This window comes from Pseudonaja textilis, chromosome 1, assembly GCF_049901715.1.
Source record: "Pseudonaja textilis isolate UNSWEBS1 chromosome 1, rPseTex1.2, whole genome shotgun sequence".
NCBI lineage: Eukaryota > Metazoa > Chordata > Lepidosauria > Squamata > Elapidae > Pseudonaja > Pseudonaja textilis.
In genome coordinates, this window is record NC_141990.1 from 310,654,268 (window position 1) to 310,666,196 (window position 11,929).

An 11,929-nucleotide genomic window follows, 5' to 3' on the forward strand; every position below is an offset into this window, starting at 1 on the left:
GTTGTGTTTGCTGCATGAATTTTTGACCTAAAGGGCATAAAATAAAGCTAACACTATAATTGGGTATAGTAGTGTTAGAAGTTTTTTAAAATCAAAATCTGAAAATCAGTTGTAAATTCACTATATCCCCATTGGTTTATCCCTAAAGGTTTGCTTCAGTGTGAATGAATTGCCACTGCATTGGGTGGTGAATTCCTTAAGTACAAATATTTATAAATTTTACTTGTCTCATAACTAATCCTCCAGAGATAATACACCATTTTTCCTGTGGTTTTGTTTTTCTTCAATCTTGTTGCATAGCCATTATAAATTTAAACGATCTTAGCAGTGGTGAAATGTATATTAGTCCGCCATGTTTCGATTTAGTAGAACATGGTATCGAAACATGAGTATCAAGCATGTATGGTTAATTTATGGTTTAGTGCAGTGATGGCTAATCTTTTCGGCACCAAGTACCCAAAGCGCACAGGCGTACATGCATCCCCAAGATGCAATATTTGTGCATCCCCTGCGCATGTGCCCTGTCCCCATGCATGCGCATACATCACCTGCACATGTATGCCCACCTCTACCCCTGGTGCATGCATGGCAGAGACCCGAAGACCAGCTGGCTGGTGGGAGGCATGCATGTGGAGCAGAGCGGAGCTGGGGCGACGGCTTATGTGCCATAGGTTTGCCATCATGGGTTTAGTGTATTGCGTTTTGGATTTTAAGGTTAGTTGTCATTTGCTGTTGTTTATTGTGATACATGGTTATGATACCAAGTAACCAGAGGGAATGCTGTGCAAATCCCCCGTACTTAGGGACTTTTGTGTCATTTGCATCCTATTGCTAACCTGTGAATAGAAGTTTGTCCTACTCATTGTCAGCCTATTTCATGTTTTTTTACACTACCTTTATTTCTCCTGAGGATGTTACTTAAGTTCAGGTAATTGGCTGCTGTGTTGGAAATGTAGTATTGTTCAGGCAGGATGAAAGAAAGAAAGCCATACTGTAATGCTTAAAAGGAGCAAATCATAATGGTTCATAGCTTGCATTAACCTGATTTCAAATGACATATTGGAATGTAGTTTAACAAAAACTAAACCATGGTTATATGGTGGCATGACATGCTAACTCAAGATTAACTTATTGTGATACATGGTTATGTGTAGAAGACTTCCAAATTTCTATTTAAATAATCTGCTGAAGAATTATTCATAATAAAGAAACCTGTTGGGCATTATTTATCAAACTGCACCTACTTTTGCTATCCCTATCACTGTTCAGGCTCTTAGTATATATTGTGTCCCTTTTATCTCAAAAAATGCAAGTGAACTTGGGCATATTTCTGAAATGGAGAAAAAGATGCAGCATAAACATCTTAAATCTGTGTAAGCAGGGATAATGTCTCTAATTCCATATATGTTCTATTTAGAATTATTTTTTTATACTTATGGACCTTCACAGTATCATCATAAAACAACCCATTTAAAAACATGGTCCTCCTTAAGTAATGAACACCCTAGGGCTTCAAAATCAGAACAAGGTGTTGTTCTATAAGAGGGTGAGGCAACTAATCCTGAATGTCTTTGTACAAAAAGTCATATCAAAAATTTGAGAATTCTATATGTATCTTCTCAGTCCAAACATTCAATCATTGAAAATCTGTCAGTACCATACCAGAGAGCTATGGCTCTAGAAGCCTTCATCTCTTTATGCAGTCCTTCACTTCATTAAAAGCCATCAGAAGCCCAGAGAGATTCTTATGGCTGGCACATTAATTGAGTACTCTAATTTACCCCAAGTGTCCTTTCATAATCCAGTTTTTTATTTCTAGACCTCATGTTCTTTATTTCTTGCAATAAGTGAGGAATTTTAAGGATTATGGGATGTGTGTGTGTACAGATGCTGTTTGCTAAATAAAATCAAAGAACGGGTAAAAAGTTTTAAGAAATCTCATCTTCAGTATACCAATCCAGTTCCAAACTACTACATAACCTATTAGCAGAGTGATAAAATATCATCAGCTTCTAGACTGCCCTTCTTAGCAGCCCTAATGTTGTTTACATTATCATTTTATTATCATCATTAAATAATTTAAAACATCATCAACAGAAAGTCACAATAAAACCATTCAAACCCATGAAACCACCTTAAAAGCTCAATGAATTCAGTAGCCAGGAATGCATGAAAAGAATATGAAAAAAGCATTACTGTACGTTCCCACGCTATAGCAGCTTTTCTCAATCTCCCAAAATTCCTCAGTCAGTCCATCCATCTTAAACTTGTTGAAAAATACTGCGCTAGACAGACAGACATCGTCGGTCTTCCTTACTGCAACCCTCTCACCGCAAACCGCCCCCGTTATGCAAACCAAAGAGTTGCTGAAAAAGTTGGGGTGGAAAGGTCTTCCTTGCTCAGTACAAGGAGCTTGATGAAGGGTTGCTGCCCCAGAAAGAGAGGGGAGGGAGGGGGCTGGCTGGGTCCCCTTTCTCGGAAGACAATTCTTCCAGCTCACCTCTCCAGGTTACCGTCTCGTTCAGATCTTCCTCGTCTGTTGCTCACTTTCAGACAAGAAAGACCCTGAAAGCTCTTTGAAGCTTTTTTTTTTTCCCCAATGAAAGAGCATTCATTGTTGAACATAGAGATAGGAAAAATATAGTCACCGAATGCAGAGCTTGCCATTAAATTTCCGGTTGGATATACACGCCTTTTTCTTAACTTCATCAAGGGCGGAAGTAGAGAGTGCATACTCAATCCCAGGGAGTGGGGATTCAACGGATTTTTTTTGTTGTTTTGGGGTTAAAATTAAAACAGGTTCTCGTGTGCTTTAATCGTGTTAATCTTAATTTTCCTTATGGGAAATTAAGACTTTCATTGTTATGTTTGATTTTATCACCTAATATTCTAAGAGTTTGATTTTTCAATAATTTAATAATTTGCCTTTTTTTAATCGCTGAAGTCCTTGATGCTCTCTAAGATTGGTTGTTTGCTAGCAAAGATTTGATTGCCCAACTAGGTAATGTCATCAGTATGCTTTTTTTTTTAATGTTGCAGGGATTTGAATTACAGTACAGCATCACTGACTGGGCTACGGCATGCTCATATACAGGAACTCAAAAGTAAGGGGTAAATAACAGTTAATGCTTTTAGTAACCAAGGCCTCATTGCATATTGGTTTTACTCGAAATTTATCAATAACTGTTGATCATTATTACCAAGTATAATCAACAATTTTATTGATAGCAAATGGTTAATAATTAATATTAATGTTATTTGCTTAGCTCTGTAGGAAGTTAGCACCCACCCCTCTCCTAGAGAAATGAAATATCCTGGGAAATATTAAACAGGCAGAATATTTCCTCTAAAAAGAGTAGAAACTCAGAAGCAGAAACTTAACTCAGAAGCAGCTCACCCCCACTTGTGTTAATGGGTGGGCCATTAAAGCCTGCGCCAGAATACTTTACATAACAAAGATCTCCAGGTAAAACTATAGCAATTGCTCAAAAGCCCTTTTCAGCGCATCATCATCCAGCAAGGCTAAACCAAGCCTGGAATTCAGGACAGCCTACAGAGTTGCCCCTGCAAGGCTTTCATCAAAAGCTTCATACTAAAACGTGAGAAGAGAATACCAAGTAAAACTAACAGTATTAGAATGGCCACACTGAATTCTAATGAGCAGTTAATGTACTTTGGGAGAGAAAAAAATAAGAGTGATCTTAACTGAATCAGGTGTATGCACTGCACAGGTCCTGAAACTAACACAATGCATTGTGTTAGTAAAGTGTTGTAGGAAGTTAGCACCCACCCCTCTCCTACAAACATGAAATATTAAAAAGGCGAATATTTATCTTAAAAAGAGAAGTAGTGTGGCTTTTCACTGCCTGCCTCCTGGCGACGACAGGGTCTGAACTCAGAGCCCTGGGCCTCTCATGGTAAATAAATAAACACACGGCACACAGTGTTTACTCGGGATGAAAGACACTTTAATAATGGTGGGTACTCCTTTTATAGGCTACATGCATACGTCATAGCAGGACAAAGAAGCTTTCTACATAATTATGCTAATGCAAACCTATGCCATAGCTGGTATCTTATGCTCCTACTTCTTAGCTCCTCCCAGTTACTCTTATCTCCATAACTTTCGTTTCTCCCATATTACTCTCATTTCTCCGTTTCTCCAGCCAGTATTTTTATCACATGGCTACATTCCATTGTCCATCAATCACTTTTACAAGGTTGAGCATTGCCACGTTTAGCGTAACAGTCAGTAACAGTACATTGCAACAAAGTAGAAACTCAGAAGCAGAAACTCACCTCAGAAGCAGAAGCTCACCCCCACCTTTGTTAATGGGCAGGCCATTAAGGCCTAGACCAGAGTATTCTACATAATAAAGACCTCTGCCCATCTCGCCACCTGGCTTGGGAAGATTGCATCAGCCAGAACTCAGGTGAAGCTATGTGGTTCAGACAAAGCCTACGAAGTTAACTAAGATCCCCGCCCCAGGAGTCTGACAGCCAATGGGATACATTTCTTACACAGGAACAGGAAACACTAAGGTGGGGACCAACAGATGGTATATAAGGGACTCTCTGCATCTCAGCCCTTCTCTTTTCCTTCACCCAACATCTTGAAGCGTGTTTGTCCTTTTCACTTTGGAGCTCCAAGCTACGTGGTCCTGTCCACCATTAAACCATCTTTCCAAACAGCCTCCATGTTTCCAGTATCTTTTTCCCCACTAGGAACTGAACCCAGAAGGATAATTGTTCCAACAGTGTGTATAATAATCTAATTATTGTGTATAAAGCATAACCTAAAGACAATTTAACACTAGCCTTTTGCTTATGTAGGAGTCAGAGATGAGTCTGAGGCTGGGTTGGCTAGTTCCCCATTCAATTTCCGACTATTTTTGACACCCCCTTCAACCCAAATCCAATGTCATCTTTTGTGAACTCTCCATTTTGTGCTTTTAAATCCAGACTACTCCAGAAAATTAATCAAGTTATGGTGAGCGGACATTTGTTCCTTGGATATTATCTGAATTAGCTATCTACCCAGTAGCCAGATTAGCTCAACAGATTAGAGACAATAGATATATGAAAGATAATGTTCATTTTTCCCTCTTTCATTTAAATAAAGCAAACTTAGAATACATGCAAAAGCATAGTGGCATTTTCATATTTACATTCATAATTTGCATGTACTTCTCATTAGGAAAGGAGGAAAAGGTTTTCAAATTAAGCTCAGAAACTGGATAAGTCAGAGACTTTTCAATAAACTGTTTATCTTTTATTAGCTCTAATATTTTGTCATTTATTGTTTAACAAATATTGAGCAAGATGAAATAAGCCACTATTGGGTTTGTCATTCTCATAAAAACAGAATTTTAACATTACAATTTTAACATAACTTCCTTATATTTTTTGAACAGATATTTAGATACAGGGCCAAATTCAATTTCCAATTTCACCTTAAGAAGCCTAGATACAGATTAGTGAGTTTAGAAATAAGGAATCTGTAATTTCTATTGCCAATTTTTGCACACTTGACCAGGTCAACTGGGTCTATGCGAATCTGTAGCCCTGCCATATCTGGAGGGCAAGTTCCTCATCCTGCTTTACATATTGAATACTACTAAAACAAATCATACACCTTGAAACCAGCATCACTGAATCATATTAAACTCAAAATGTTCTGTTTGGACTAATCTTCTGAAATAGTGTGTCCCAGAGATGCTGAACTTCAACACTTTTGGTGATGGGAGAGATATTGAGAACTTAAGACCAACAGTACTCGGAGATACCACATTAAGTCAGATATTTTTTTATAAACTCACTGATGTCTGGATTTAAAACCAGCTCTTGTTCACTCTATCTCTAAAAGTTGAGACTGGCATGAGTTGTTGACTATAGCAACTTGTTTTGTTCTCTTGTGAACTTATCAAAATTTAGAAGTCACGTGACCTCAGTAACATAGTATGAACAGAAGACTGAAATTCAATATAACAGAAATAATTTTTCATTTAAAGAGAAAAAAGCTGACAAATATCCCTTAAAGTAAAATGAAAATTCTTTATGAAGCTAATTTGTTAGACTGGGATATAAAAAATGATTATAGGGAAAGAGTTTTGACCACTACATTATGGAGAAAATGCTCACTTTACACAAAAGAACTGAAATGTTTGGAGATAAATGAAATGCAATGTTTTTAATTGATCTGCACTTGAACAATGGGCTTCTGGTCACAAAAATGCAAGACTTGATATATGCAGATTATGCGCTATATTGCTACATAGAAATTTTTTAAAAGGCATTGTGAATCACACTGAGCTTTACAGTGGGAATGCAGCATCTAATAAAAACATAGGGTGACCTTACTAAGGTCTGAAGCATTGCCTCTAAATTCTACATCCCTTTAAGAGCTCCAAATCATCCACTTCTTTTGATATTAGCAGCTTCCAACAGTTTTCTTTATTGTACCCATGTATTCTCTCCTTTCACATCTGGAGAAAGGCAGCTATCTAGTTTCTGTTATTTAGCCCTTTCCTTTTCAGATCATCAGGCTATTTAACTTCCACTTTGTCTATATTTCAGAACCCTAGAATCTGTCCCATCTATTTCAAGATCTGAGTGTTAAATTATTTGTACATGGATACTAAAAGGCGTTCCTTATGTGACTAAGTTCCCATATTCACTGATTTTAACCACTGAACCAACCAAATTTCCAATCATTTCTGTAAAACCTTCTAAATACTAGCCTGTTACACAACAAATATACTTTTTAAATGGAATGACCATACAGTATCTGCTGTTCAAAAATAAGAACGTATTTGAACTAACTCCTCTAGTTACTAGATATTTACAATGAGTGCCAATATAAATGTAGAGAAGCATTTAATATTTCAGTAAAAATATAGGTCTCAATATTTTACCCTTCTGTTTCTGTGCTCTAATTAAATGATACTCAAATGATAATCAAAGACTACACAAATACATTTGAGGATGACTGATTTTTATTAAACAATGAAAGGAAACCAAACAGGCTTCAGATATCAAACTGTGTTAAATATGACTGTCACATAATTAACGTATCAGCATTAACAAACAGAAATTACAATATTTGAGAGTCAGGGTAGACAACTCTCCACAACGGTAAAGATAGCAAGAACAGTTCATCCAGCCACATATTCCAGCTTGCCAGTCGCCTCAAACTGCTTCTGTAGACACGTATTTAATCCAACTGAAATGAGAAAAAAAGCTGTCAATATGACATGTGATAGGCTTACCAACATATCTGTCAGGCTTCAAGATCTTCTACTATTGCTTTGCATCTTTTGGCTGCCATAAGTAACGGGGGGGGGGAGGAGGGGGTAAAGTTTGGGAAGCGAGCTGGAGGTGTTACATTCTAGTGTTGTATAAAATGAGGAGGGGGAGTATAAATTCCTGCTTAGGTTTCTATTTCTCGCTTAGCTTTCTTTTCTCTGCGCAGCTGCAAACCTTTATCAAAATATGCCAAGGCCTCATCACCACCTGAAGATGTCCACATGATCATATTCACAACTTTTAATTGGAAGAATCATTTGAACTATTGGGGGTGGGAACATTTCCATCACTTTGTATATGTGATTTGCGCGCCTAATTTCTCAGATTCAGAATTCTATGGTTGCTACCACTTCATTTTCAGTAAAAGACATCTTTTTTCTAATCTAAGGAGTCTAAGTATTTCTTTCTTGAATTTTGAATGGAGCACTACCTCCACCTCTTTAATATTACAGCTGTTTTGCATAAACAAACATTTTCAGTTGTTCATTCCACTTTCTTAACAGCCCCATCCCTTTTTAAGCTACAATGGCTGTCATTACACATCTGTGAAAGCCTATCAGTCTTTCCCCACCTCAACACACATACGTAGGCATCATTTCCTAGAATTCCACAGGCACCACTGGCATTGCTGAGAGTGTTGGGAGGTGAAGTCCTGATCTATGGAGCAATCCCAACTTATATACTCCAATCTTTCTCAGTAGCTATTAAAATGCAAGCCCCAGCAGCAAAAATAATTTAATACACCATTATGCAGACCATTATCAAGAATGCTTTTTCATAATGGGTGGAGCTAGTCCTTTTAAATTAATGTATTATCACCAGTGATTTAGCAAACACAGGAATAATGGCTTCAAACAATATGAACAAACACTAAAAAAAGTGATAATTTTCATTCTTTACTATTTTAGACACATAGTGGTCTTTTTCTTTCTCCCCTCACAGACCATTTCCCGCTCTATTTATTACTACTGAACATCCAAAATACACAATTTAAACCCACATATATATGCCATATGCATACATACATATCACATAGTATAGTGTGTATAGACACACAAAAAGATACAGTATGTACTATATATATCGTATGTGTGCAGACACAGAGCTCTTCTAAAACTATACATTCAACCTCTTACTGCGTTTGGAAAACACATCGAGTCCACTTTCTGCCACACATTTAACTATAACTTCTGTACATTAGAACATCACACAAGCCGTGAGATTTGCTTCCCTAGGCTACCCATGACCGTTAGAGCCAGGAGATGTCGTGGGCATTGCCTGGGAACTCTGGGCAAGGAAGGCGGCAGTGGGCAACCCAAAGCGCACGGATGGCATGGCTGGGGCCTACACAGCCGCCCCCCCCCCCTCACCTTAATGAAGCCGATGTCCTTGGCGTACTGGCGGAAGCACTGGCGACACATGTTGAGGCCGTATTTGCGGATCAGTCCGTGCCGGTTGGAGCACACGCGGCTGCGGGAGGAAGAGAGGCCGGGTGAGCCGGGCCCAGACGCTTCCCGGCTCCAACCTTCCCCCCCCCCGCCCTCTCCCCTCTCTGCTCCCGGGCGCCCCCTTCTCCCTCTCCCTCCCCGCTGCCGGGCGCTTCCCTCCCTACTGCCCGCCGCTGCCAGGCCCGGCTGCTCCCGGCGCAGAGAGGCCGGGGCGGGCCAGAGGGAATTGGCGGCGGGCCTTTCAGAGAGCGGGGAGGTCCGGAGACCCACCAGGATCGCGATCCCTGCCCGAACTTCCTGGGGTGGCTCCAGTAGAGCTGCTGGTGTCCCATGGCGGCGGTCGCGTGTCTGGGCCGCCGAAAAGGCAGAAAAGGAAAGGGCGAACGGCGCAGGCGCAGAGGAAGGGAGCGCTCCCTCCCACTACTTCTCCTCTCCCCCCTCGGGTGACGTCACGGCGCGAAGCGTCTCTAAGTAAGCTCGGGCGGGGAGTAGCAGCAGCCGGGCGCGGTGGCGCGAGCCTGTAATCCAGCTACTCCGGAGGCTGAGACTGGCGGATCGCTTGAGCGCAGGAGTTGTTGCCTGCAGCGGGCTATGCCGATCGGGTGTCCGCACTAAGTTCGGCATCAATATGGTGATCCCCGGGGAGCCGAGGGCCACCAGGTTGCCTAAGGAGGGGTGAACCGGCCCAGGTCGGAGACGGAGCAGGTCAAAACTCCCGTGCCGATCAGTAGTGGGATAGCGCCTGTGAATAGCCGCTGCAGCGTAGCCTGAGCAAGATAGCGAGACCCAGACTCTTTTGCACCCGCCACAAAAATCCCCCCCTTTTTTATTTTTCCTCCACCACCGTCCGACTATCGGGGTGGGGGTCGCGAGGGTCGCCCCTGCCGGGTTGCCCCTTCTAGTCGCTCCGCTGCCCCCATTGCTTTTCGCCGGTCCCGCAGCACCTCCTAGCGGAAGGCGACGCCAAGCGCTGCTCCCGCCGACGCCGATTCCCCCCGTTCTCCAGCAGGAGTCGCTCCGCTCCGCCAGCTCGGCCCTTTCGCGATCCTCCGCCTACCTTCGCCTTCAAAACCCGGCGGGAGGGTGGCCGAGCCCCGAGCCGGGCTGCTCAAGCCCACGAGGCCGTTGCGGTAGCCGAGAGCGAGGAACCCGAGCGAGGGAGTCCCCAAAGCCTGGCGCTGTCTGCTCTTTCTCACCCGGGGGCCTGAAGGGCCAGGCGCCAGGAGAAAGCGACCCTTTTCAGGCGAATCCGGAAAGGAATTGCACATTTCGGCGCCGCTCGAAAGACAAACGCCAGCCGGGACAGGGAGCGGCAGGTGTGTTGCGAATGGCCCTTGGGTGTCAAGAGGCGGGTTTGGGCTTCGTGGGAACCGGGAGCCCCTCTCTCCTCAGAGGATGGAGGAGGGGAAGCGCTTTCCTCGAAGTCGAAGGGCAGCAGAATCGCCAGTGGGCGCAAACCAGATTGAGATGGGTGGGTGTGTATGTGAGACCCCGCAATCCAAATTCGGCCTCTTCCCCCCACCCCCCAGCACAAACACAGTATCCTTCAAAAGAGGCGCTTCTTTAATTTATTTATTAATTTTACTGATTTATTAAATTTATATACAGTCCACGTTGCTGTTTTGCTTACAATCCGATTAAACCATGTTTATAAACGATTAAAGAGGAGCACAATAAATATAACCTTAGCTAAATGTCAGGGTATACAATGGGGTGGAAATGGTAGCTTCTATTTAATCGAAGATCTGGCCTTCATCTCTACTTTTTGATGCCAGTGGGAGTCCCTGCAGAGGTAGCACTCAGGTGGCATCCCTGTCGCTGATTCTTTCCCAATTCTGGGTGGCACAGCAATGCAGAGGCTGCTCCTACCGGGAGGGATGTGGGGAGCTATGCTATCATTAGAAAGCAATGAAATGGGGATAGCCTGCCTTCCTAGTCTGAAAATTGTTGGCCAGACAGAGGTTGTGGTGCACACTGATAGCCAAGAGGTGGATGAATGTCACAAGCCTAGCTTGGAAGGCAAATTTTGGTGTCTGGAAACCTAAAGAAGTTCAGGTAGGAAAAATGCTATTTTTCCTACTTGGTGGCAGAACTCTTGTGCAGTCATGGGAGGGAGGGGATTAGACATTCTAAATCGGCCAGGCTGGAGAATTCTGGGAGCTGAAGTCCACAAATCTTAAAAGTTGCCAAGTTTGGAAATCTCTGTTCTAAATGGTGGTGCAGCAAGCCAGGGGGTTTAAACCATAAGAGGCTTGTCTAAAGAGATAGGCCCCACTTAAATGAGAATGATTTTGGGCCATTAATTCAGGTCTAACCAGGATAAGCTATGTGGTTGAGTTGTGGGAAAAGGTGAGTCAGGAAGGATCTGACAACAAGAATTGAGAGGGCTTCCTGCAAGTGTTCCAGGTCTTGTGAGGCCAAAAGTGAGGGAAGGAGAAGAGCGTCTTTGGAGAAAACAGGAGACGACCTGTGAAAGAAAGTTCAAGGTCAAGTCTCCTTGGAATCAAGCGGATCTCCTGGTGACTTCCCAAGCATCTCCCTGTAGTTTTCTTCACAACAATACAGGAGTGTGTCTCTCTATTTCTACTGCTGCCTTCTTTCAACTTCAGGATCACAACTTGGGGATTTTCTAGTGGTCTCCCATCCAAGGAGGAACCCAGCCAATCTCTGCTTGCTTTTTCAACATCAGCTGTGATCAGCCAAAGGCAAGGATCAGTGAGTGAAGGGGAGGGGCAGGAGAAAAGGGGAAGCGGGAATTGTTTGCAGGATTGTAAAAGAGCTACAAGCTTCCATTCTGTCCATTTTCTGCCATCCTTCTTTTTTTTTCTTCCTTTTGCCACTCAAGCATTGTAGCCAAGGGAGATGCAGAACATTTGGCAGGACCATTTGACTTAGCAACCTCACCTCTTCCTGTTTTTTGTAAGTTATTTTCAACTGTGGAACTGATATTCAGCGCAAATAGATTTGGAGATGATGCTCAAATCGCTATTTTAAATTTAAAACAGGGAGAAAAACTCCCTTATCCATGGCAATAAATATTCTGCAACCATGGCATGCTGAGTTCATAATCCCAGGGGTGCCAGTGCTGCACTGAAATTAAATGAGATTCAGAGGGTTTTATTTTTGTAAAAAAAATCTTTTATATTTATCTTTGAAAGCTAGGTGGCAGAAAGAGC

The 11,929-nt window shown here is 42.3% G+C and overlaps 1 protein-coding gene, 1 long non-coding RNA gene and 1 other non-coding gene across 3 annotated transcripts; 2 read left to right on the plus strand and 1 right to left on the minus strand.

Annotated features, from left to right (window-relative positions):
• The first annotated feature begins 3,719 nt into the window (after window positions 1-3,719).
• LOC148128302 (uncharacterized) lies at window positions 3,720-6,348 on the plus strand. The gene is made up of 2 exons (XR_015741244.1): window positions 3,720-3,851; window positions 4,278-6,348. It is a non-coding gene; the product is annotated as an uncharacterized LOC148128302 (long non-coding RNA).
• Window positions 6,349-6,973: 625 nt separating this feature from the next.
• LOC148128303 (small ribosomal subunit protein uS14) lies at window positions 6,974-9,189 on the minus strand. The gene is made up of 3 exons (XM_087922502.1): window positions 9,024-9,189; window positions 8,676-8,775; window positions 6,974-7,222 (listed from the first exon to the last, which is right to left on the minus strand). Exons 1-3 carry the CDS (start codon window positions 9,083-9,085, stop codon window positions 7,214-7,216), a joined length of 171 nt encoding a protein of 56 aa, XP_087778628.1. The 5' UTR covers window positions 9,086-9,189; the 3' UTR covers window positions 6,974-7,213.
• A 61-nt stretch (window positions 9,190-9,250) lies between these two features.
• Window positions 9,251-9,549, plus strand: LOC148128304 (signal recognition particle RNA). The gene has a single exon (XR_015741345.1).
• Window positions 9,550-11,929: the final 2,380 nt, after the last annotated feature.